Source organism: Palaemon carinicauda, chromosome 8 (assembly GCF_036898095.1).
Source record: "Palaemon carinicauda isolate YSFRI2023 chromosome 8, ASM3689809v2, whole genome shotgun sequence".
In the NCBI taxonomy this organism is placed as follows: domain Eukaryota; kingdom Metazoa; phylum Arthropoda; class Malacostraca; order Decapoda; family Palaemonidae; genus Palaemon; species Palaemon carinicauda.
Genome location: NC_090732.1, coordinates 119,299,844 through 119,326,232, shown reverse-complemented (window position 1 = coordinate 119,326,232; position 26,389 = coordinate 119,299,844). Strand labels below are relative to the sequence as shown.

The following is a 26,389-nucleotide window of genomic DNA, read 5'->3' as shown; positions in this document are numbered from 1 at the left end:
CCTCCAGAAGGGACATTGACACTGCTTCCAATGCCGAGGCTTTTGTGGCAGTGAAAGAGACTGGGAGAGAAGTCTCTCTTTCTGCTGAGCAGCCAGGCGTGAGCCTTGCTGTGAGGAGAAGGGTTGGCATCTCTGACCTTGTAAAACCGCCTTTGCCTTGAAAAAAGAAAATGCAGAAGTTTATGGGATCCTTGAGACTTCAAGGAACCCATTTCCCCTCAAACCGGCCTGCGAGACCTTCCTCAGAAGGCCTGCAGTGTAAATAGACCAGGGAAGTTCGATTCTGGTCTTAGGGTTTGGTGGAGGACGACATAGTCTGTCTAAGGCTGAAGCGTTGGTATGTCAAGGTGACAGATGTAAATCTCAGAGGACTGAGAAATTACATATCGTTCTTAGAGCCCTCAGATGGTTGTTCTTCCGAGGAATCTTCCAGTCGCGCTAATTCCTCGCGAGGGGGGGAGGGGGGACAGAAGCCCGAATGTCTGAAGGTAACGGCGAAGTAGCATACTCCATTGCCGATATTCCCAAGGAAGGCTGGGCGCTAGCCAATGGCGCTGTGCGCGCCTGATCTTACCTAGAAGTTGATGGTTTAGGCGAAGGCGACCGAATTAACGGTACTGTCTCAACAAGAGGTTGCACTGATCGGTTTTCTCCTCTGTTCTCAGCCGAAGAGAAGAAGGGTTGAACACCTGCGTCTTCTTCTGAAGTTCTCGTGAAGCTCACATTCCGTAACTCGTTAGAAAGTACGGGAACGGGAGCTGTTCTGTCCGACCCGCGAGGGCGAGGTAAATGACCCCGCGCAGGTAAGTCCGGAGTTTTGCATGATGGGGAGGTTGAAGGACGGGAGCGCTCTCTCTCTTTTGATATAAAGCGACGGCGAGAAGAAGAGTTCTTTCTCTTCTTCCCTAAAGCGCTCCGAGATCCTCCCGATAAAATGTGAAAGGGAGGAATCGCGCTCAGGGTGCTCTCTTTCCTTAGATTTAACATCGCCACAACGGAGCACTTATTGCGCTTATGAGAAAACTATCGTGACAAAGAGCGCAAATTTATCGTAGAGCTCCTCTTATAGCGCCTGGATGATTCCTCGCGAGAGGAAGACTATCGCGAAGCAGAACGATGGGGCGAGGATGTACTCTTCTTATGTTTATGGCGAGGGCGCTTATCGCTTCTCGGCGAGACATTTCGTGAAGAGACAAAAGGCGAGGAAGTGCTAGAACGATGACGTCTCTTCCTATGTCGCCCCTCTCTCTCCGACGAAAACGTCTGGGCGAAGGAGAGCGAGCTCTCTCTTTCCTCTTCTCTCTCTCTCTCTCCTATCCTCCGAGGACGACGAATACGATGAGGAGGAGGAGGAGGAGGAGGAGGAGGAGGAATCACGATGATCGCGCTTGCGATGTTGTTTCGTAGAAGCGCAAGCACGGAGCGAAGTAGGTTCCGCGGGAGCTGAAGTTCTTGCATCTGCTGACACTTCAGCAGCTGGCGATTGGGCTGACGGGATGTCGGCGAGGTCCGGAACAGAAGAGACCCGAGATAAAACCGTGCCCGCGAGGAACTGGTTCCACACTTCCACCGAAGGAGAACCAGGAAGTCCAAGGGCAGGCCATACCGCTTGTACGTTATCTGGAATAGAAGTGGTAATAGAATTATTTCCGATGATGGAAGAAACTGTCCCACTGGGAGGGGGAACTTGATCCGCCTGACCCGGGGGAATAGGAGTCAAGTCAATGGTGCCGCTCTTCCTCGACTTCCCCCCGGAGGAAGGAGGACAAGGAAGAGTGTGAAGGAAGAGATCGAGAGGCCGAAGAAGAGGCTCGAGACTCCTTACCTTTCGACAGCGAACCTGGAGGTAACGAATCTTTCTTGGATTTCTTCTTCTTCCTCTTCATTAACTTGTCCCACTGCGTTGGCGACCATTCTCTACATACTTGGCAGGGGGAGCCTTCAGAACACCTATGACCTCTACACAAAGGGCATAGGGAATGAGGATCCACCTCCGGTGGTGACATGAATGTGCCACAAGATTTCGGGGGAATCCCGGGACACTTCCTCATATTAGAGGACATCACATCTAATAAAGAAAGAAAAGAAAAAGTTGATAAAAAAAAAAAACACACACTAAAGAAAGGCTAGTCTGCCAGTCAAACAAAACCAGGAGCAGCGGTGTTACCCCTGCTACGGCTAGAATTCGATTAAAGGTATTCAGTAGCCACCGGCCGGCAGTCTCCCACCCCTAACAGGTGGATAACTACCGGCCCGGTCGTTAACGACCTTGTTAAGGTATTTTTGCCATATTTCCAGCTCCCACTAGAATATCTCCTATAGTAAAGAATGAAGGTTTGTATTTAGTGTAGGAACAAATATAAATTTGAACTTAGAGGAGAGTGGGAGTCTACCAAAATTTAACCATTCACATATAAAAAATCAGTAAAAGTTTGGAACACTCCCACCCACCACTTTTTGCATTAATAAAATTATATTTTTCTTGCTGTTTTACTATGTTTCTATGTTATTACCTTCTGCAAAAGTATAATTTTCCAATTACAGCCTCCCTGACAGTGGGAATTGGCATTTTGGATGAGATCAAATGAAAACTGAGGAATTATAAAACTGCAAAAGGTAATAATAGCAGAAACTTACAAAACAAGAAAACTAACAGTAAAAATGGTGTTTAATCCAAAATTAATAGGGTGAAACAGCACTTATGTACTAACTTGCACAGCTATACAATCTCTTTCACGTACAGTTTTCTTCTGATGTCCGTTTTCTATCAAATGCCAACATCTCTATTTCTAAAATGGTCTAATTTTAAAAGGGAAACATACACACGAGCACCAGCTAACCCAACCTTCCCAACCTAACCTAACTTAGAAGCCGTACCTTTAGCTTAGGCTGATACAAGTCTGCAATGACTTATCTTAATAGTTCAAGTTTGAGTAATTCGAATAAGGGTGACAGTTTAGCTTAAAAATGCACTTGTCCACAGAACTAGCCTTGTAATCCCTCACAGAGAAAATGCACTAGATATCGTTCTTTAGTTTTATCTTTCTAGCTTTACCGTGATGGAAGATCAAACTTCTTTCATTATAAGCTAAAAATAAGACTAATGGCTTCATCTAGAGTATCTTGAGATCTTTCTCGTTTGGTAGCCAAGTCACAATCAAGAAATTTTGATTTGAAAATCGACTGATAAACAGGATTCTTTACCGCCCAAGTGTTATTGGGTCCTTTAACTGGCCAGACAATACTACATTGAATTCCTCTTTCTAGTTACAGCTCATTTTTTCTTTGCCTGCACACACACTGAATAGCCCGACCTATTCTTAACACATTCTTCCCTGTCCTCATACATCTGACAACACTGAGATTAATAATAAATTCTTTGCTCAAGGGGTTAACTTCTGCTCTGTTCAGAGGCTACTTTCTTCTTGGTAAGGGTAAAGGAGATAGACTCTAGCTATAGTAAGCAGCTCTTCTAGGAGAGGGACACTCCAAAATCAAACCATTGTTCTCTAGTCTTGGGTAGTGCCATAGCCTCTGTACCATGGTCTTTCACTGTCTTGTGGTAGAGGTCTTAGTAAATATATGATACTTTAATTTCTAGCCAAATACATGAACCACATATTTTTCCTACTTGCTACCTTGTGTTTTATGCATTTCTGACCATGATTATTGGGGCAAACCAACCGTTTTATGAATTTTTGGATCCCCTTTTATAAAGACAATTATGAGGGACACCAGTAGGAAACCAGGGTTTCTTGGGTGGGGATATGCAAAAAAAAAAAATAATGATTTGCAGCAATAATAATGATCAGAAATACAATATACACAAGATAACCAGTCTGAAATATATATGGTTCATGTAAGTGGATGAAAACTAAACTATCACAAATCTCCATGATTCATTTCACATCCTTCCAATGGTTTTTGCTCCGTCGTGGCTCGCTTCACTCGCAAGTAAACAATCTAACTGCCCCTATGTTCTGGAAAGTGTTACATGGATGTTCTGCAACAATAGCTATACACTGAATGGAGAGTGTTTTCATCATAATCAATTGCCAGCATAAATTAAATTACGCTAAATTTTGAAATAGATTGTACTTCCCTCTTAAAGACTTCTCTTTGTGATGGTAGGGAAGTTGAAAAAGTGCAGGGTAGAAAAAAAAAAATTGGCTGTTGTAGAACATCCAGGAACTTGTGCATAAATATTTGGTCCTGGATAGAGCGTCCGCTGTCACATTGCGGAACCCTTGAAGGTGGACTGCTGACAAGTGCCATCTCTTCTTCTCCGCTAGGCAGAGGATGGCTAGTATCACTTGATTTATGTGAGGCGATCTCGAGCCCTGTCGATTTAGGCATCTCATTATGACTTCGCTGTCTAGAACCAGACGGATGTGGATTGAGCAGCGGAGTTTCAGTTTCTTTAGGGAAAGAAAAACTGCCATGGCTTCCAGAAAGTTGATGTGGAAGGTTTTGAAGAGGGGAGACCAGGTTCCTTGGACTTTCCGATGATGAGAGTGACCTCCCCACCCTTCTTTCGAGGCTTCCGTGTGAACGGTGACTGACGGTGGAGGTGGTTGTAAGGGAACCTTGTTCTTTAGGTTCTTGGCCTTCGACCATGGCTTGAGCAGGGATAGCAGACAATTTGGTATCGGTCTTTTTAGATCTCTTCGAGCGTTTTATGTGTATTTTCTCCAAACTCCTGATGCATCTTTTAATTGTGCTCTCAATACTGGATCTGTCACCGAGGCGAACTGGAGAGACCCCAACACTCTCTTGTTGTCTTCTTGATATCCTTGCGGACCGAAGAAGGCTTCCGACAGATCCTGCTATCTCTTTCCTTTTCTTTGATGGAATGGAAAGGCAGTGCGACTGCAAGTTAAAGTGGACGCCCAGCCACTGAAACTTCTGAGCTGGAGACAGTCGAGATTTTTCCAAGTTGATCTTGAATCCCAAGTGTTCCAGGAACTGGATCACTTCCTTGGAGGCTTGTCTGCACTCTTCTTCAGATGCTGCCCACACCAGCCAGTCGTCCAGGTAGGCTACCACCTGGATTCCCTTTAGGCGTAGTTGATGAATGACTGCATTCGCAAGCTTGGTGAATACCCTTGGAGCTATGTTTAATCCGAAGGGCATGGCTCTGAAGACATACTGTCTTCTTTGTAGTTTGAATCCCAGGTAGGGGGAAACTTGACGGCTGACCGGAACGTGCCAGTACGCATCAGTCATGTCTATGGAGACTGTGTATGCCCGTTTGGGCAACAGGGTCCTGATGTGTTGAAGCGTCAGCATTTTGAACTTGTAGTTCACTATGAACTTGTTGAGTGGTGACAAATCCAGAATTACTCTGAGCTTTTCCGAGTCCTTCTTCGGAACACAAAATAGCCTTCCTTGGAATCTGACAGACTTCGCCTTCTGTATAACTCTTTTGCTCAAGAGTTCCTGAACATATTTTTCCAATATGGGGGTTGAGTGTTGGAAGAATTGAGGGAAGGTTGGTAGAGTTGAGCTCCAACTCCAACCTAGTCCGTTCTTGATTAGGCTGTGGGCCCAGGGATCGAAGGTCCAACGATCCCGGAAGTAGAAGAGTCTCCCTCCTACCGGTAGCATCTCACTTTGAGTGCTGGGAGGAGGATTTACCTCCTTTGCCACGTCCACCCCTGTTGCCCCTACCTCTGGAGGGGCGTCTGGAGGAACCTCGAAAGGATCCTCGAGACTTCGGCCGAAAGGTCGTAGACTGCCTTTCAAACACTTGGGTGAACACTGGTGACTGAGTCGCCAGTGTTTGAGGCACCAGTTGGAAGGTAGTGGGTGATTCTGCCACTGTCTGGAACACCGTGGCCACGGGAAGCTGTTGTTGTTGCTTAGGTCGAGAGGGCACTTTAGGTCGTTTTGGTCTATTCTTCGGCTGGGGACCCTCGTCAGCTGAAGATTTCCTTTTGGAGGACAAGCCCCATTTGGAAAGGTTTCTATTTTCAGTGGTGGCTTTGTCCACGACCTCTTTGACCACTTCACTTGGGAAGAGGTCTTTTCCCCAGATGTTAGAAGCTATCAGCTTCTTGGGTTCGTGTCTCACCGCAGCCGAGGCGAACACGAACTCTCTGCAAGCCCTTCGGGCTTTAATAAAGTTGTACAGGTCTTTAGTTACTGTCGCCAGATGGGCTTTGGCAAAGACCATGTACATGTCCAGGGTATCTGGGATGCTTGCCATTGTCTCTAGGCCAGTCTGCAGAGACAAGGAAGCGGCTAAGCGTTCTTTCGTCTCCTCATCCCTACGCAGGAGAAAGTCCGACAGCTTGGGGAGGTATTCGCCGAACTGTCGTCCGGCAATATCTGCCTCCAGCTTCCCGACTGTGAAGGTGTTGTGCACATCCTTCCAGTCCGCATAGTCTGATGGGAAGGCAAGGGAGAAGGGTCTACACTCCTCCAGTGTAGGGCATGGTTTCCCTGCCTCAACTGCTTTTAAGGCTGCCTTGAGCCCTTTGTCCATAAAGGGAAAGGCACGTTTAGGATCAGCAATGAAGGACGGGTGCTTCTTGCTGAGAGCCAGCACCTTAGTGCTAGTATAGGCCCTCTCTTTCACGGTGGTGGTATATAAGGCCTGAGCCTTAGAGAGTTCAAGGACAATAGTTTCCTTCGGCTCTGTTTCCTCTCTGGATGCCGGTTCCGTCCTGAGACGGACATAGCAATCCGGGTAGGCCCCTTTGCTGGGCCAGAACTCAATTTCCTCTACTGGGACAGTGCCCAGTTTTTCTGAGAGGAAGATCTTCCCGCCCGACATGGGCATGTGCTCTGCGTACCTCCAGGGGTTAAAGTCAGAGAAGGCGGGGAGATCTTTAACGTTTAGCTTCTTCGGGGCCAAACATGTCGCAACTAGCTGATGCATCTCAGTCCGAAGAGAGGCCTCAGTCTCGGACGATTTCTTTTGAATGTCCTGCACTATGGACAGCAACGAGTGCAACGTACCCGTGATCGAATCTAGTTGGGGTGCAGTGGAGGAAGTCGAAGGCACCGGCTCATTCACTGTGGCCGATGATACCAAAATCGTTTCGCCTTTCTCAGTTTCCTTCTCAGGTGGAACGTCATCCGCCTGATCCAACTCCTCCACTAGGAGATTGTTCTCGGTCTCCTCTATCCTCTGAGACAACTGACATGTTGTCTTCTAGTTGTATGCTCTCCAAGGCCTCCGAAACTTCAGATTCTACCGGAATCTGAACCAGGGGAATCTCAGGTTGAGCCTGGGGAATACAGTGAGCCCTCCCTACTTCGCGGTTCGACCTTCGCGGATTCGGCACTTCGCGGGTTTTTTTCATAACTCATATATATAAACATATCGCGGATTTTCCGGAAATTTCGAAAATACCGCGATATCTGAAGACCCCAAATACGATATTTCGTTACCTGTAAATCCATTAATACTGTAATTAGTAATATCTGCTCTTACTGATGGTTCATTGCATTACATATGACATATAATTCAGTACAGAAAGAAATAAAACCCGAAAAAAGAATGTGATCATATGATAATTCAGTATACAGTACGTAGTAAAATTAAATCGAACATGAACGCAAATCAGATGCCGTCATACCATATTAGAATGGTGTAAGGCTGCTGATGGCTACTACTGTACTACAAATGTAATGGATGTGCATCTTTTCCATGAATCTTTTGTATGTATACGTATGTAGTACTGCATCCAATAATATTCTTTGTTACAAAAATCACATCTCAAATAAGCGTACGAGAGAGAGAGAGAGAGAGAGAGAGAGAGAGAGAGAGAGAGAGAGAGAGAGAGAGACACATCCTACAACAAAACAATCGTAAAATAGCGTACGTAAAGCTATATTATTATTATTATTATTATTGTAGTTATTAAAATTATTATTATTATTATTATTATTATTATTATTAATATTACTGTATACGTAGGGTACCTTGTACTTTGAATTGGTAACTACTACGTAGCATATAAGACTGATTGTGATTGGTTCAAGCGCTGATAGATGACGAATCAGAACCCAAGTTTTGTACTGTAATCTAGCCTGTGATTGGTGTTTTGACCGCTTCTCCAACCCGCAGCATCTTTTTGCGGCCACTTTGTCTCCCGCCGTATCGCTGTGTAGATGTTGCTAAGTTATTGTGAACTTTAATCTGTGCTGTGCGTGACTGTTTTAAGTTGAACGTTTTGTTGAACTTTCTGTTAAACCCTACTGTACAATGGCTCCCAAGCGTTCTGCTTCTACTAAGGCTGGTAGTGAGCCTAAACGACACCGAAAGATGACGACGATTGCTGAGAAGGTGACGCTTCTCGATATGTTAAAAGACGGTAGAAGTTACGCGGCCGCAGCCCGCCATTTTGGAGTCAACGAATCCACCGTTCGCTATATCAAGAAGGACGAGGCGAACATTAGAAAGACTGCTACCATCACCTTTAGCAGACCAGCGAAGCAAGTCGTTACCACGCGTAATAAAACGATCGAACGCATGGAAGGTACTTTAGTAGTGTGGATTGCCGACTGCCGGAAGAAGAACATAGCCTTGGATACGAACACCATCCGAACCAAGGCTTTGAGCTTGTATGAGAATTTTGCGGCAAAGGAACCTCAAGACGACGATGGCGACCATGCTTAAGATGATGATGATGTAGATGAACCTCAACCAGGGACATCCACTGATTCCCAGCATCAGAAACAACGTTTTTCCGCCAGCAAAGGATGGTTCGCAAAGTTTCAGAAACGCTTCGCCCTGAAAAGCGTTTCCCTGCATGGCGAGGCTGCTTCTGTTGACACTGCCGCTGCTGAAACTTACGCGAACGAGACGTTCAAGAATATTATCGCTGAAGGTGGATACAAGCTGGAACAAGTGTTTAATATGGATGAGACCAGCTTGTTTTGGAAGAGAATGCCGTCGCAAACTTTCCTGTTCAAAGAAGAAGCCAAAGCCTCTGGCTTTAAAGCATTCAAGGATCGCGTTACCCTCGTGATGTGTGGCAATGCTGCTGGATTTTTGCTAAAGCCGGGGCTTACTTACAAGTCGAAAAATCCCCGCGCTTTGAAAAATAAAAATAAGAATCTCCTTCCCATGTACTGGATGCATAATCCAAAAGCATGGATTACGAAGATGCTGACCTCCAACTGGTTCCACCAGTGTTTCATCCCGCAAGTCAGTCAATATCTCTTAGAGAAGGGCTTGCCATTCAAGATCCTTCTCCTTATGGATAACGCTGGTGGACACGCAAATGACCTGTCGCATGAGGGCGTTCAGATTGAGTTCCTGCCCCCCAACACCACGTCATTAATTCAACCGATGGACCAGGGGGTTATCAGGGCGTTCAAGGCCCTCTACACGAAGAATACCTTGGCGAACCTCGTTGCGTGTGTGGATGCTGCCCAAGAAGATGAAGATGAAGATTTTAATTTGAAGGCGTACTGGCGGAAGTACACCATAGCCACGTGCCTGCAGAATATTCAGAAGGCACTTCAAGAAATGAAACCTGCAACCGTTAATGCGAGCTGGAAGAAGTTGTGGCCCCAGATTGTTTACGACGACGAGGGATTTACTCCGTCTGAAATTCAACACTCTGCAATACGCAAATCTGTGCAGTTGGCTGCGATAATTGGAGGCGACGGGTTTGGCGACATGACGACTGACGTCGACGAGTTGTTGGACTGCCATTCCCAGCCGCTAACTGACGCAGACCTAGAAGACCTGACGAAATCGGCCAGTGAAGAAGAGAGCAAAACACAGAAAGAGACCCAAGAAAATGTCGAAGAAACGGGCTTACCATTAGAACGGCTTGCCAAGGTCTGCAACCATATGAAGGAGGTGAAAGAAATGTTGCAAGAGTGGGACGAGGATATGGTTCGGTCTATGCAATTCTCCAACAAGGTCGATGACATCATGACTCCCTACAGGATGCTCTTAGAGCGAAAAAAGAAGCAGCGGCACCAACTTCCGATCACAATGTTCTTCCAGCCTCGCAAAAAAGAGCCAGTTCCTCCTGCTAGTACACCTTCGGAAGAAATTGAAGAAGTTTCCCAGGAAGAAGTTGAAGAGGCGGAAGAAACTGAAGAAGTTTCCCAGGAAGAAGTTGAAGAGGTGTCCCAGGAAAAGACACCTCCGTCTGAAGAGACGTAAAATACTATCATTGGCTGCACAGTAGAACACATCACCAGCTTCATCATCATCATTTCTACTGTGCAGCAAATTCATCGCCATCATCATTCAAGTTTTACTTCAACTTCTTTCGTGGTGAGTACAGTAACAATCTTTATTTTTTACTTTAATATTCTAACATTTTAATATTTGTGCCTGTTTTAGTTTAGTATGCATCAAGTTAAAGGGAAGGTTTTAAAAGTCTGAAGAGTATACATATTGTAACCCATCATATTTTTTTTGTTTAAAATTTACATTTACGTACGTACGTAAAATAATCTCTCTCTCTCTCTCTCTCTCTCTCTCTCTCTCTCTCTCTCTCTCTCTCTCTCTCTCTCTCATTGTTTTCCTGCTTTGCTACGTACAGTATGTACTGTATGATTTTATATAGATACGGTAAATAATATTTGTAATAACATATTTTCTAAAAGCTTTTACTGTAATATCATTATTTATCACTTTCATCATGCGCGTTAAATGCCTTCTTTGTTTACTGAGCATGGTTGTTTACTGAGCGTACTTTATGACGCCGTCGTTTCAGGCAGCGTCATAAAGAAAAACATTTCATTTGGAAGTCCTAAGAAAAATGAAGTAAAACATTGGTAATAACAAAATAAACATACTGTACTGAATAATCAATATATCGATGCAAAAACTAACCTATACAGATGTGTAAATGCGTTTGTTTCTTCATTATGATCAGAGATAAACGTAAACAAAACATTGGTTGCCATTTTTTATCGTGCTTTTTGGCGTGTTTAGGAAACGCACGATATAAAATCGCTTTTAATATTTGTGCCTGTTTTAGTTTAGGGTACTGTAGTACATGCATTAAGTGTTCTGTACATTAAAGGGTAGTTTTTTAACAGTACTAGGTACAAGGGAAGGTTTTAAAAGTCTGAATATACATGTTAAATATATACTGTACGTAAATTTGGTGTCACTACTTCGCGGATTTTCACTTATCGCGGTCAGGTCTGGAGCCTATCTACCGTGATAAACGAGGGCTCACTGTAACTGCATCCGAAGATGCCCTAGGGAAAAGACAAGCCCTCATCTTTTCATTAGGAAGGTATGGGCCAGAAGTATTCTTCTGGAAACCCCTGACCCATTTACGCAGCTTTTCCCTTGCTGCGTCCCTTGACTCAGTGGACTTTTGGTCATCAAAAGCCTCTCTTACCAGTTTTTCACAACCGGGTACATACCTGCGGGTACCAATACTTGAGAGCCCCCTTGGTGACTGCGCAGCGAGCGTGGGCCCTACACGTCTTGGCCGCAGAAGTTCTTACTGCGGACCCTGCAAAAACTATTCCCGCACTCGGGATGCTCCTCCTGTAAAGAAAGGAAAAGTCTAAGTATTCAGTGAAATTCTCAAATTTCAACATACATATATTTTATATTACCTTGGGTAGGGTAGGCTATAAATAGGAAAGACACCTACATGTGTTTCCTGTCCAGCCAATTGCTATGACCTCCTCCAATATTGAAAGTAGAATTTCAAGAATTTTCAGAGGAAGATGATATCCTATGATATATAGTGTCTCTTAACACAATCTTCCAGTTTCAATATTGGGGATTAAGGACAATAATGGATCATAACCATTAAAGGAAGAGAGAATCGCTCTCTTATATGTGATGGTCTCACAATAGGCTGCCCATGAAGCACCTTGTAGGTTGGAAAAACTTTGGGCTACAGCACTGACTGTTTGGTAACAATTTGCCAGTCCTGTCAGGCCTCTCGGCACCTGCCGTTCCTGCCGGCGTCTGCCGGGCAAGCCGGCACGTGCTGGCCTATTCTGGGCTATTGAAGGCAATTACAGTATTGTCTTCATAAAATTGTGTGATAGGCCGCCGGCAACGGATCTGCCGGCGGCGGCGGCTCTGCCAACTGCCGGCGGCGGCGGTTCTGCCGGGCGGCAGCCGAGGATCCTTCCGTCAAGGGGACCCAGCGGCAGTCGGCGGCAGATGACCAGGTATGGGTGGCCGGCTGCCGGCCGGCAACTCAGCAGCCGGCAGTCGGTCCCCGAATGTCCAATGTTTGTGGGTTGTCGGTCAACTATGTTCCCAACAAGCGGCGTCAGGGCAACTGCCGGCCGGCAGACAATGGACATAGCCCAGTATGAAAGAGAGGATGGAGGAAGGCAAGGGCTTAGCCTTGCCGGCCTGCATCCAGAATGAGGGTTCAAGTGGAAGGGGGAATTAATTTCGGGCTTCCACCCAACCATATCCCAGTCATAAGGGCTATGGAAGGCAGGAGGACTGAAGAACACTCCAAAGAATATGAGGGTACCCGCCGGCAGACGGGGAATCTCAGGCCAATCCTACAAGAACCCTAGGGTCAATGTAGAACGACGGCCAGGAGGGTGTTGGATTATTCAACACGAAAGAGATAGCGGGGAGGGGGTATGTGTCCTATAGGTAAGGTAATGCCCTAAGGCACTACCTAACCTAAAAGGATTCTGGTCTCATGAAGTAACCTCAGGTAGGAGAAATAATTTCCCCAGGTTGGGTTAGTCTATGGAGAGGATGTCTGTAGGATACCATCTCACAGGAGAGCAGAATCTCGTACTAGAGACCCTAGGCAGTGAAGAAATCCTTTCTTCGGTCTAGGGTCTACCAGCACAGGACTGTCTGCTAGGCCAGGGAAGGGGGAATTGTCATACAAAAACCCCCAAAGTATGGCCTAGGGAGGTCTAGCTTCTTGAAAGAGCAGCTTAACCTGACATGGGAAATCATTTCACCAAGACAGGGAGATGCCTAACACAGACTGATACTCTGATGGCCCGTCCTAAACTCAAAACCGACTCGGTGGTTAGGAGAAAGAAAACGGAACGTCTCGGTAAAACTTTGCCAGAACTCTGTTCACAGCAAAGAAAACTGAGAATAGCCTAGGCTAATCAGAGGGAAGGGGAATTGCTCTTAAATCTCCTAGGAGATTGGTATCAGCTTAAAAGGTATAGGAGGTGTCAGTCTCCCCTTAAAAGGCAATACAACAGCAATGGGGACATGTATGAAAGTATACTAAAGCCCCTAGTCTAGTAGCCTAGGAGCATTGAGAATCGTTCACCGAAACTCTCTGTATACTATCTTGGAAGAGGAAAGCATAATTAATTAATATGACAAATTCGGAGATAATTTGTATTTTTCCTAACCATACTAACCTTAGCTATTTACATTGGCTATTACTTTCGGCGTAGCTGAAATGACGAGCCATTAGATTTTAACGAAGGTTTCCTAGTTAGCAGGGGTAGGGGGAGGGGTAGCTTGCTACCCCTCCCTCCCTCACACACACCGGGCAAATATGTGTAAATAGCTAAGGTTTGCATGGTTAGGAAAAATACAAATTATCTCTGAATTTGTCATTTGTTCCGTAACCGAAATACAAACCACGCTATTTACATTGGGTGACTAACCCCTTAGGAAGGGTGAAAGTCCCCAGCCATACTGGCTTTGGCTTATCCGGGGACTCAGAATCCGAGTGAGTCGCACTCGAGAAAAGGAATCCCTGCACCTCACAAGTTCCTTGCTCCGCAAGGAAACGTGTGGCCTACATAAGCTTGTGTGTGAAGGAAGAAAGTGTGATACATCCTAGGCAGTTGACCTGGAGTTCCAGAAGAAACTCTGGGTTAGGACGTTCCCAATACTACTTCGTCAGGGTATGGGGGACGTGACAGTATTGACTCAATACTCGGAACACAAGGAAGCATGGTTTACCTGCAGAGTTTTGAGGTCAGCTATACAGAGACCAGGATGCTGCTTCCCCAGTAGAGGGGACGATGAAGAAAGATGTAAGGGCCAGACATACTTCTTTCGTTCATGCAGACTAAAACCTGATAACAATGCTCTCAATGTTCTGCTACCTGTCCAAAAAGGAGCCTGAGGTTAGACCAGCTGTTGTGTAGCCACCACAGAGCGATAGAAACGTATCGATACTCCTGTGGGTCACGTCCTGCAGGAAGCGGGCTGCGAAGGTCATTAGACGCTTCCAGACTCCAGCTTGTAGCACCTGCGTCACAGAGTAGTTCTACTCGAAGGCGGGGGACGTTGCGATGTATCCGACATCGTGCTGTAGGGCGACGTGACGGGGGAGGGTCTGGATTCAGGTCGAGATGAATGCCCTCCAGTCCGAGCTGAAGAGGTATACTGGTGACTCTCCCCTGTGTCCTCCCTGTGCTCCCAAACCGGCTTGCACGCGAGGACAAACTGCAGCTGTTCTCAAAGATAACCCCTCGATTCCTTTACTGGCAAGAAGGAGAAGGTTTGGGTCATCTGATACAGAACGGAGACTCGAAATCTTGAAGGAGTCGAACCGAAGGTCCGGGACTCCAAGATTCAGAGTCTAGGAACCAACTCGGGAGCAAACCGTAATGTTGCCTTCCCCTATTCTCTTGAAAGGGCGGAGTCGTACGAGACCATGAAGATTGCTTACACACTGGCCGAGGAAAGAGTGAGCAGGAGCACTGTCCCCCAAGACGGAATACTGTACGATCAGAGGCCTGATGTAATGGTTCTTGAGAAGATCTCTTAAGGGACTAAAGAGTCCGAACCATGCTCCACGGAGGAGGTCTCACTCCAACTGGGGGCAGGGACGTTCGCAGCTTCACGAGCGAAGAAAGGTCCAGCGGGAAGGAAAAAGTCTATTCCTTTCAGCAAGAAGGCCAGGGAAAGGCTGAGCGATAGGCTTCACTGCCGAGAGCGGAAAAGAGTTTCCTCCCGCCGAAAAGCAATAACTCCGTTATTGCTAGAAAAGAAGCCTCAAGGGAAGAGGTATCTCTCCCACAACACCAACCACAGAAGACTCTCCACTTCGCCTGGTAGACCCCTGCGGATGACCATCGCAGGTGACGCGACCTCCGCTCCGCGACCGTAGCGGGTTGTCTCTTCTTGAGGAGGCGGCGTAGTGTCTCCAGGCGTGAAGCCGAAGCGATGCAACGACTCGTGAAAGATGTTGTAGTGTGGTTGTTTGAGTAGCCTGTGTCGTGGAAGAGGCTCTCCCGGGAGTTCCGTCAGGGGAAGCAGAGGGTCCGAAAACCGTTCTGCGTATAGTCACAGCGGAGCTCTCAGGGCCATCGAAAGGTTGACAGACAACCTGGTCTTGTTGAGACCCCTTCTCAACAGACAACAATGGTGGAAAGACGCAGGCGTCGATGTTGTCCCACCGTCACCGGAAAGCATCTTGCCAAAGAGTCTTGGGGGTTTGAGACTGGGGGAAGAACAGCGGAAGCTTGAAGTTCCAGGCTGTCGTGATCAGGTCCCCCAGGCCAGGACTTGCTGGTTACTATAGGCCACAGACCCCCAGGTACTCTCTATCTGTGATGCTCTGCTCAGATAGTCGGAGAGAACATTCCTCTGCCCGGAATGAGCAAGCCGATAGTGGTATTGAGAGGACCTCGGATCATCTCAGTATCTCTACTCCAAGATGCGAAAGTATGACAATGCGCCTCCCTGCTGGTTGGAATACGCCAGTACCATGAAGTTGTCGCGCACGGAGCGACTCGACAGGATCTGTAGGATCTGTAGAGGGGCCAGACTACGGCCCCTAAGCCTGCCTGAATGATAGGAAGGTACCCTTCAGGTCCTGACCATAGGCCTGAACCGGAACATGACCCCCCCCCCCTTTTCTTTGACGAGTCCGAGAACAGCGTCAAATGTGGGGAAAGGACGAGAATATCCACTCCCATGCAAGAGGTTCCATAGGTCAACACCCATTGCCGGTCTAAACGTTCCGCTGGTCCCATAGGGACCAGAAAGTCCGGTTAGTCGATGCTTGGATACCACCGGAACTTGGGCCGTCTCACAGGGAACTTATCCTGAGGCGACCGTTCGGAACTAGATGGGTCAATGAGGAAAAGAGACCCAGGAAACGTTCCAAGATAGGGCTGAAAGCTCTCCTTGACTGAGAACAGGTACTGCGACTCTCCTCAGCCTTGCCACAGTCAACTGAAGGGAAGGCTCGGAGAAGGAGTCGATATCATGGCTAGATACTCCAGATGTTGAGGCAGAAGTAGAGAAGGCTCCTAGCAAATTACCATGATCCCTCACTCTTGGTAAAGACCCGGAAGCTTGTCCCGGTGTTGAAGAAGGTCGAACCCGAGCCTACCGGAGTTGACCAGACCTCCAAAAAGCGAAGGAGGCGGAAGCCTGCTTCTGAGCGGCCATGAGGAAAGCAGGGAGAGTTCTCTGGGGAAAAACCTGCGATGCCGCGGCGGGATCGCCACACCGCATCTTAAGCAGGAACACCTGTAGTCTAGGCTGAATTCCAAGAGCTTCTTGGAAGATGGATGGAATGGAACCTGGAAGTACCCGTCCTTCCGATCCAGGGCTTAAGGAGTCCTGCAGCCTCGTTACCAGTCTGATCGACTCTGCTGTTCCACGCTGGACGAAGTTTGTTCGACAAACTTGATCAGAGCCGAGAGGTCGACGACGGAACTCCCGTCTCAGATACTTTCCCAGAAGAAAGGATTGACTGAAGAAGCCGGGGGGGAAGCCGTCGTCGACCCTATGGAGGACCTTCTCCTAAGGCATGGATCCTTCTGCCCAAGGGGCAAACCTCTTGCCGACCCCATGGCATAGAGGCTCAGTGACACTGGATTCGCTGACAGTGAAGGAGAGATGGTAAGAGCGAGGCGCGATATCCTTGGCTGATCACGGAGATCGTGCAGGAATCGGCATCGGGAAGCTGTTATCCGGACGAGTAACCTTAGGCATCCCCCCAGCGTGAGACCTGCAAGGGGAATTGCCAATCCTAGAGTTTGTGAACTCTGCCGCTCCCTTTAGGATTATGCCCCCCAGGGAGAGCCTCCCGCGCCACGTGTCCCTGACAGAAGGGGACTGCTATTGTACACCTTGTCTTAGCTGCCGTAGCCAGTTCCGATAACTTAGGCTGACGAGGCTGAATGAAGAGGCGTCAGAGGCCTGCAGGGTCTGGAAGTAAGCGCCTTGGAGGAGTGAAAACGGAATTAGACTTCCTCCGCACAACAACTGTCCATTTCTCTGTCCTTGGGCTCAAAACAAGCTCTTCCCAGGGATGGAAGTGTGTCTGAGCTTGTCGACATTCACGGATGAGACACCCGAGAGGAAGCCCTCGGACACTGCGTCTAGATGCTCCAACATCGAGGTTGCCCGCAAGTTCGAAACTTGGCGACGGAACGCAAAGGTGCTTGAGCCCGAGAGAAGCAAAGTACCCATGATCTTCCTGGGGCTTCCTAGTACAGAACCTCGGGTCCCAACCAAGGAGGGAAAGGCCTGGTAAGCCCCTTCCACGAGAGGTGAAGAGGAAGGGCTAAACCAGTCACCCCTTGCCCAACGGAGAAATCTCGAAAGGAAAACTCCCTAGCAAGACCCTTCCAGGGAATGACGAAGAGAAAGGACTAACCCAGGTTCTGGAAAGAAGAATGTTGCACAGACCTCCCTGAAGATTCTTACTGCTCTAGCACGAGCCATGCTCTGCATTTACGGGGTGAAGACCGTGTTCTGGAAATACACGCTCCAGAAGACTCGCCGTGTTGCGAAATCCCGATGGGAATCACGGTCACAATCGCCCTAGCGCTCGCGATGGTAAATCAATGGTTCGCGCGTGGGCGAACGTGGAAGCGCCCGTGCGCGGGCACGCAGGAGCGCAGACGAAATTGCGCAAAGGAGCGCAGAAAGAGGGCGGGTGTGGTTGGAAGGGCGAGAACTGGCGGTCGGAATCCTATAGTGCACAGGCGAGCGACGACACGTAGGCGAGCGATGATACGTAGGCAAGCGATGCCTTACTGCAAGAATCGAGCTGGCGCTCGCGCAATGGAACACCGTTGGTTCGCGCGTGGGTGAACATTGGTGCGCGGGCGCGCGGGCTGTGGGCGTCTTGGCGAGCGATGGCGCGTCTTGGCGAGCGATGGCGCGTCTTGGCGAGCGATGGCGCGTCTTGGCGAGCGATGGCGCGTCTTGGCGAGCGATGGCGCGTCTTGGCGAGCGATGGCGCGTCTTGGCGAGCGATGGCGCGTCTTGGCGAGCGATGGCGCGTCTTGGCGAGCGATGGCGCGTCTTGGCGAGCGATGGCGCGTCTTGGCGAGCGATGGCGCGTCTTGGCGAGCGATGGCGCGTCTTGGCGAGCGATGGCGCGTCTTGGCGAGCGATGGCGCGTCTTGGCGAGCGATGGCGCGTCTTGGCGAGCGATGGCGCGTCTTGGCGAGCGATGGCGCGTCTTGGCGAGCGATGGCGCGTCTTGGCGAGCGATGGCGCGTCTTGGCGAGCGATGGCGCGTCTTGGCGAGCGATGGCGCGTCTTGGCGAGCGATGGCGCGTCTTGGCGAGCGATGGCACGTCTTGGCGAGCGATGGCCTATAGGCAAGTGAAGGCGCGTTGGCAAGCGATGGCCTATAGGCAAGTGAAGGCGCGTTGGCAAGCGTTGGCAAGCGATGGCGCGTTGGCAAGCGATGGCGCGATGGCGCGTCGGCAAGCGATGGCGCGTCGGCAAGCGATGGCGCGTCGGCAAGCGATGGCGCGTCGGCAAGCGATGGCGCGTCGGCAAGCGATGGCGCGTCGGCAAGCGATGGCGCGTCGGCAAGCGATGGCGCGTTGGCAAGTGACGGCCCGTTAGCGAGCGGTGGTGCGTTAACAAAAACGCTAGAGCGCAGGCGAAGAATCGCGCGGGCGCGTAGGAGATCGCTGACGCGTAAAAAACTAGGGACGGTTGGCGGCGAGCACTGATGCGAGCTGTCAATCAGGCGATCCTGGACGTTCAGGAAAAATCGTTGGCGCCCATTGGTGCGTGGCAGGAAAGGGCGCGCAGATGTGCGCTGGCGATTTGAAGAAAGCTGGCGCACAGAAGGACAGAAGTAAAGGAGAGCGTCGGCGAGCAGGAGGAAGATCTACTGCAAGACTCAGCTACCGGAGATCGTGGTCCACAGCAGGCGAGCACTAGTTCGCTACCGATGGTGTCCAGGGAACCTGTAACGCGTGGAAGATCGATAGCGAGCAGGCGATCGATGGTGTGTTGGTGAACGCCGGCGCGTAGGCAAGCGATGGCGCATTGGCGCATGGTGGTGCTTGCGTGCAAGCGAAAGATCACGCTGGCGGTCAGGAGATCGCCGATGTTCAGGAGATCGCCGATGTTCAGGAGATCGCCGATGTTCAGGGGATCGCTGACGCGCTGGGGATCGTTGACGCGCAGGAGATTGCTGACGAGCAGGCGAACGTTGACGTGTCTGTGGTCGCTGGCAAGCTGGAGATCGCTGGCGAGCAGAAGGGCGACGCGTGGAATCCTGTGCGTACAGTAGCTTAGAAGCATGCGTAGGCAACCGCGAGCGTTGCTGCGCTGGAACAGGCTGACGAGCCGGATCGCGAGGGCGAGGAGAGAAGAGTCCTTGTCCAAGACCTGAACCGAAGTTCCAGGTTGCGCGGGCGAACGTGGGCGCACGGTGCGTATCAGGAACTGGGAGCGTAGGTGTGCTCTGAAGGGCAGATCTAGAGCGCTCAGGAGACCGATGGCGCGCAGGGCGCACGACAGGAACAGCAGGATGATCGGAGTCCTCAGGAGAGCGCTGGCGAGCAGAGGGGCGATGATCATCAGGAGAGCGCTGGCGAGCAGAGGGGCGATGATCATCAGGAGAGCGCTGACGACCAGGAGAGCGCCTGTGCGCTAACACTGCAGAAGGGCGCGCAGGGGAACCCTGACGCGCAAGGGAAGCACCCACACCATGGGAGGCAACCCTTTGCCCCGAAGGGACCGTTGCCCGTCGGATGACGAGGTCAGACTGCTGTCCATCTACACCAGGGGCGGAAGGTCTGGAAGGCGCTGGAGATCGATCCCTAGAGAGATCTAAGCAGGAAGGAGCTGCAGGCTGCATACGACGAGGAGAAGATTAAAAAAGGCACCTCTTAGCACCCTTATAGGGAGACGGGAGGCCCTTACGACGTAGCGGACGGTGAGCCCTTACGGCGAAGGCGGCCAACAGCAACAACAGCAGAAGAGTCCTCCGAAGAGGAGTCTCTATGAGTGTCCTCCCTCGGGAACGAGAGAGAAACACCTCGTAGAAGAGACAGGTCAGCCAGTGACCAAAAAAGAGGGGCTCCTGCAGTTGCCCAGCCCTTTGAGCGTAACTGCAGGTGCGACCGCTCAGCACCAAGAGCATAGTCGCACTAAAAAAAGGCAAGAGGAGATCTCCCCAAAGGGAAAAAAAACTCAAGCCTGGACAGGAAAACTTCCCTCGGAAGGAAAGTTACCCACCCAAGGAGGAGAGCCTCCAGAGTGTTCTAAAATGAACTGGAGAGCTGTCAGTCATCACGGGAGTACTTCCAGGAGAAGGAGACACGCCCCTGACGAAGATCTATAGGGGAAGCAGCAACAGCAGATTCCCCAGGCCTCAACAAGACAGCTCACTCCGTTACCACATTACAGAAACGAACTAGATCGTTAACTGTGAAAAATAAAAACAAAAAAACATTAGTTAACATTCATTCCCCCAGGAAGACTCCGAAGAGGAATCCCGAGGGAAAAGAACACAAGAATTACACAACAGGCACGTGCCTTCACAACCACTTACACTCACTGTAGGAGAGCTGTACCAGACACAAAATTATAACAATTATAATTATGTAACTATGTAATTATGTAATTTAAAAATGAATGAACACTAATTAAAGAACGAAAACCCCGGAAGGAATCGTTCTACAAAAGCTGAACAACCAACAAATACAATTATATTCATAAACTAATTGAGACAACGTACGGCGTAGCAACCCCACCTACCCGGGAAGGAAGCTACTCAGACGTAGTAAAGGTGAAACATAGTAAAGGGTGAACGACCTCAAAAGAGAGAGAGAAAGACCATAGTTAAACTCGATCGCGACCCATGAAATTACACCGTGGTGGCCAAACTGCCGAGGGCTCCACGGAGATATCGTACCCTACACACACAAGCACAAACTCTGAAAAGGAAACTTACTGATTTCTATACTCAAATATATACTGTACATAAACACGAAAAAATGTTTATATATATATTGAGTAAAAGAAAAGTAAGTGATTAAGTAAAGACAAAACAAATAATGGCTGCCAAGCGAGGACGAAGACAGACACGTCTGTCCATCGTCCGAGCCAAAAGTGAAGTACTGTAAGACATTTCACCGGTGTGTGAGGGAGGGACCTACCCCTGCTAACTAGCGCGGGGTAGGAAACCCTCGTTAAAATCTAATGGCTCGTCATTTCAGCTACGCCGAAAGTAATACAGTACCCAATGTAAATAGCGTGGTTTGTATTTCGGTTACGGAACAAATCATAAATGTGTAAAATATTACCTGTGCTTCAATAAAACTTTACCAGGAAGGTTATATCATGCATGAAGTGTGCAGGTGCCTAGGCTAGGAAGCCTAGCACTCGTGAGGCTCGAACATAAATAGCCAAATCCACGACAATAATGACATAATATAAGAATCCCTAGCTAAATATCTAAATAGCTAAAGTTATTAAAGCGTAAAAATGCCGGGAAAGGGTCGTTCTGGCTAACTAAATGAACAGAAAGAACGACCGCGTCTGTGACGCCATCCGGCTGGCAACAGCTCGTTACGTTAATTACGATCTCAATCGAAAAGCAAAACTGGCAAGAGCTTACATTTACACAAGATAAAGATATTACTTAACTTTCCAGAAGCTGATGAGGCTAGGGAAGACATCATAGCGTCCAAAACAATCCAAAATAGCACGAGAGAACAGGGAAAACACCGGTCAAGCGAAGCTACGATAGAAAGAATGACTGTGGCGCCTCGCGGTGGCAGATTGGCGCACTATTTGCAGAGCAGTAGGGAGCGTCGAGAGCGATGTCTCTAACGACTCTCCTTATTCTTGCTTCTCTTTCCCCTCGAAGTGAAAGCTCTATTGGGGGCGTAGATAGCCATGAGACGTGTCAAGAATACGTCCTCTGATATTACACGATATCCCTGTGTAAAATTTTAAGGGATATTCGCTCCAGGAGTTAGAATTCTGGATACCTTTGGTAAATTCTCTGGCATATATCACTGTAGGTCAAACATACCTAGGAAGCTACCTTCGAAGGAACTTCCATCACGACGACATAACCTAAGCCCAAAAATGTTAACATACAATGGAGTTGGAGTGAGAAATACTCCACATTTTAATCGACCTATACGTAAGTTTTCATGCTACAGCCCCTATTAAACATATGAAGAAAAACGCCAAACTACCCATCACTCGTCCATTTTTTGTATAGAATTCCAGTTTTGCTAGTAATTAAAATATATATTAACCAAGTTCTCTTGCTTGAGGGTACACTTAGGCACACTACTCTATTTTAATTCTCTTCCTCTAGCTTATTGAAGTTTTTATTGTTTATATATTTAAGATCTATTTAAATGTTACTGTTCTTAAAATATTTTGGTAAATATACGATACTTCAAGTACTAGCAAAATTAAAATTCGCCATGAGAAATGAACGAGTGTTGGCTAGTTTGGTATTTTCCTTTATATGTTTAATACTTACGTATCGGTCAATTAAAATGTGAAGTTCATCTCTTACTTTAATTCCATTTTTTACATCTGGGGGGACACGTAGAGTTACTGCGCATGCGTTGCTTGCATTTGCTTTTGCCAGCTTTTCTGTTTTTTGTATGACATTAATCATTACCTGACTTTTTTAACCAATTAGAAGCTTCCAAATATCTATGCCCTAATTCCCAGAAGTTGTTTTACAACAGCCATTTTTTTCCCACCATTTTCTTCAGTTTGAGTTAAACCACCATCGCATAAAGACATCTCCAGGAGGGAACGGAACTTAAAGGAAGTACAATTTATTTCGAAATTTTGTGTAATTTCATCAACGTCGGCAATTGATTATGATGGAAATGCTCTCCATTCAGTGTAAAGCTATTGGTACTGATGTGAAATAATAAATAACCGTGAAATAATGAAATAATGCCTCGAAGGTCCGATTCAGACTTAATTTTTTGGAAAGACCAGCACAATTCTACTGCAAAAAAAAAGAAAAAAAAAAAATATATATATATATATATCCTTTGTCAATCATAATGTAAGGAATCATTTGAGATTTAACATTTCATAATGTGAGGATTTATTAGCGATTTACTTTATCATAATTAAAGGATTTATTAGTGATTTACTTTTAGTTTGTGACCTGGGAAGGGGGTTCGGCTTGAGGTTATGACCTGGGAAGGGGATCCGGCTTGAGGTTATGACCTGGGAAGGGGATCCGGCTTGAGGTTATGACCTGGGAAGGGGATCCGGCTTGAGGTTATGACCTGGGAAGGGGATCCGGCTTGAGGTTATGACCTGGGAAGGGGGCCCGGCTTGAGGTTATGACCTGGGAAGGGGGATCCGGCTTGAGGTTATGACCTGCGAAGGCGGATCCAGCTTGAAGTTATGACCTGGGAAGGTTTGTGACCTGGGAAGGGGTGTCCGAGGGCTTTCCCTGGCTAGGGTTGTGACCTGGGAAGGGGGACCCCGGCTAGAGGTTGTGACCTAGGAACTACCAGGTTAGGTTAAGTGGGTTGATTATGTTCTGTACCCTTTAACAAATCTCAAAAGTCTTAAATAATCACGTTTTGGCCTGTTTTTAGACACTTACATGAACCATATATTATTCCAACTGGTTATCTTGTATTTCTGACCATTAATATTGTTGCAAATAACTCGTTTATTACATTTCACCACCAAAAAAAAAAAAAAAAACCCAGATTCCCACTGGGATTCCCCTTAATTGTCCTTATATAAGGGGGTCCAAAAACTCATGAACGTGTGGTTTGCCCCAAAAATAATGGTTAGAAATGCATAAAACACAAGACAGGGAGTAGGAAAAATATATGGTTCATGTATTTGGCTAGAAATTAAAGTATATATTTACCAATATTTCATTTTAATTGCTCATTACTTCGCTTATAGTTTATTTCCTTGTTTCCTCTCCTCAATTAGCTATTTTCCCCTGTTGGAGCCTATAGGCTTGTAGCATTCTGCTTTTCCAATTAGGATTCTAGCTTAGCTTGTAACAACAACAACAACAACAACAAAAATAAATAATACTAATAAAAAAGTGAGCACAAAAATCTAATAGCTAATAGTAATACATTAAGAGAGGCTAAGACATTTCCATTGTAGAACCTTGATCAGTGGATGGAGCTACTGCAAACTTGGGCAAAAATATCACAGCATGCAATGTTGTGGACTTAAAAAAAGAATAAGAACAAACATACGAACTCACGGAGGCTACCATTTCCACACCCTGTAATACAATACAAATATACCATGATTTCTGACAGTGTGAAGATAACCACAGAAAAATTTGACACATGCTGTAGGTTCATTATTTTTTCTCAGTTGTAGTTTTGCACCGATAATGCATTGAGAATCATTGTTTTGTTTTCACTTTTTACCTAAGAAAAATATAAATTATGACAAATGCAGCGGATGGAAGCGTACCGAAGTTTAAAAAAAAAAAAAAAAAAAAAAAAAAAAAAAAAAAAAAAACCAAGGATTACCAAGAACATAATGCTTTGTACAGAAAACAAGAATTAATCTAAAGTTAATCAGATGTTTAATTACCAATTAAGCTTCTTATCTAAACATCAACAAATGAATACCTGCATATGATGTATTGTTTTATGCTGCTTCTTGTTCGAGTCATCAAAACCCACAAATTTCAATCCCATCTCTGCTAACCCAATCTATGATTGTATTCCTGATTCTGAAACGGATGGGGGGTAGGTTCCACCACACCACATTGGGTTCGGGGCTTTGATTCGACACCAAAATAGTCAGGAGTGAATGGGTAAAGTTTTACCCATCTGACTTTGAATAGGGTATTTGATTGGATTTCGACACCTACAATCCGCTGCTGGGCTACTTTTTAAACAGTGGGCTACAATTTCAACACTTTTCGCATGCTTTCACTGAATATTTTTTTTTTTCAAATAAAATACTAAAGAGTATAGCGCTAATATAGTAATTTAGAACGAGAAAACACCGGCAGACAGTAAGACAGTGTTACGGCAAGGATTACCAAAAGACGAATGTTAACTTCACAATGAAAGAGTACTGATGTCACCTCAGACCTAGACTGCTCGTTAAAGTCGTAGAAAATTAGGATACAGGTCTGCCACCATACCCCTCTCAAAAAAAAGGGTACACACATTTTTGTCTTATTTGCATTTAATCATTCAGTGTCATAATACATTTCAAATTTCTAGTACATTAGACCACAGTCTATATTGAATATATTGCTCAGCCGCTAGAAAGTACATTTAAATAGCAGTTGCCACTCAGTGATTAAAATATACAGTCCAGAAGGCGATATGAGGCAGCGAGTGTGAAAGAATAAGATTATTCCTACTGAGTAATGGGAGAGAAGGTCGAAATTCAATGTCTTTTTCGGTCAATTTCTTCGGGAAAAAACAAAGAAAATAAACATTATATAGTCTTAGATGTAAAATGAGGAGTAATCTGGTTACTCTCTTAAAAACAGATAAAGAAAATAAGTGTCAGTTGTACAGTAAAAACAATAACGTGTAATTGTTTTTTGTGAAAATGCCGAATCGAATTAGTGTTGAATCAAATACAGATATTATATTTAACAATGTGAATATTAGAACGTAAAATTAACGAGAAGCAAAGAAACAGAAACTGTGCAATTAATGCAATGCCAATATCTGGTTATATGAGTGTTTTTTTTTTTTTAGTCTTTACCGACATGATTTTGAAAATACTCTAGTACTTACTGACAGTAAATTTCCCCAATATGAAAAAGTAGCTGTTGTTACACCAAATTTGACGACAGGTGCTCTTGAATCGGTTACATGTAAATTTCTCGAATGCAATTTTTCGAAATCCAAATTCTCGAACCCAATTACTCGAAAAATGATTTCTCGAACTATTCGAGAAATTTACATTATTTTCTTACAAACCAATATTGATTGATAGATTTAGCTGTTCGGCAAATGATCTCCTCTGTTATTAAATTTAAAATAATGCTCCCAATGCTTTTCTAAGAATGCAGGTGTCGAAAATCGACAATAGTCGATTAATATATATTAGTAGGAAAGAATGACAAAAAAAAATGAGGTTATAATCTTATGTAGGTCTCTTAGGATTTGTTTAGTAATAGTGCATAAACGAGGGGTGTGATACATCCTGACTGTACACCATGTACTGCATTCTATACAATTAACGTCCCTGTCTGGTGATTGCCAGATTGGGGTTCAAGTCCAGCTCAAACTCGCTAGTGTCTTT

The 26,389-nt window shown here is 46.6% G+C and overlaps 1 protein-coding gene across 1 annotated transcript in view; it reads right to left on the bottom strand.

Moving 5' to 3' along the window:
• LOC137645858 (dynein axonemal intermediate chain 4-like) overlaps window positions 1-25,179 on the bottom strand; it is a 244,609-nt gene extending 219,430 nt beyond the window's left edge. The window contains exon 1 of the mRNA XM_068378847.1: window positions 24,745-25,179. Coding sequence (XP_068234948.1) covers window positions 24,745-24,788 — 44 coding nt within the window. The 5' untranslated portion in view covers window positions 24,789-25,179. The remainder of the gene's footprint in view (window positions 1-24,744) is intronic.
• Between the last annotated feature and the right edge of the window lie 1,210 nt (window positions 25,180-26,389).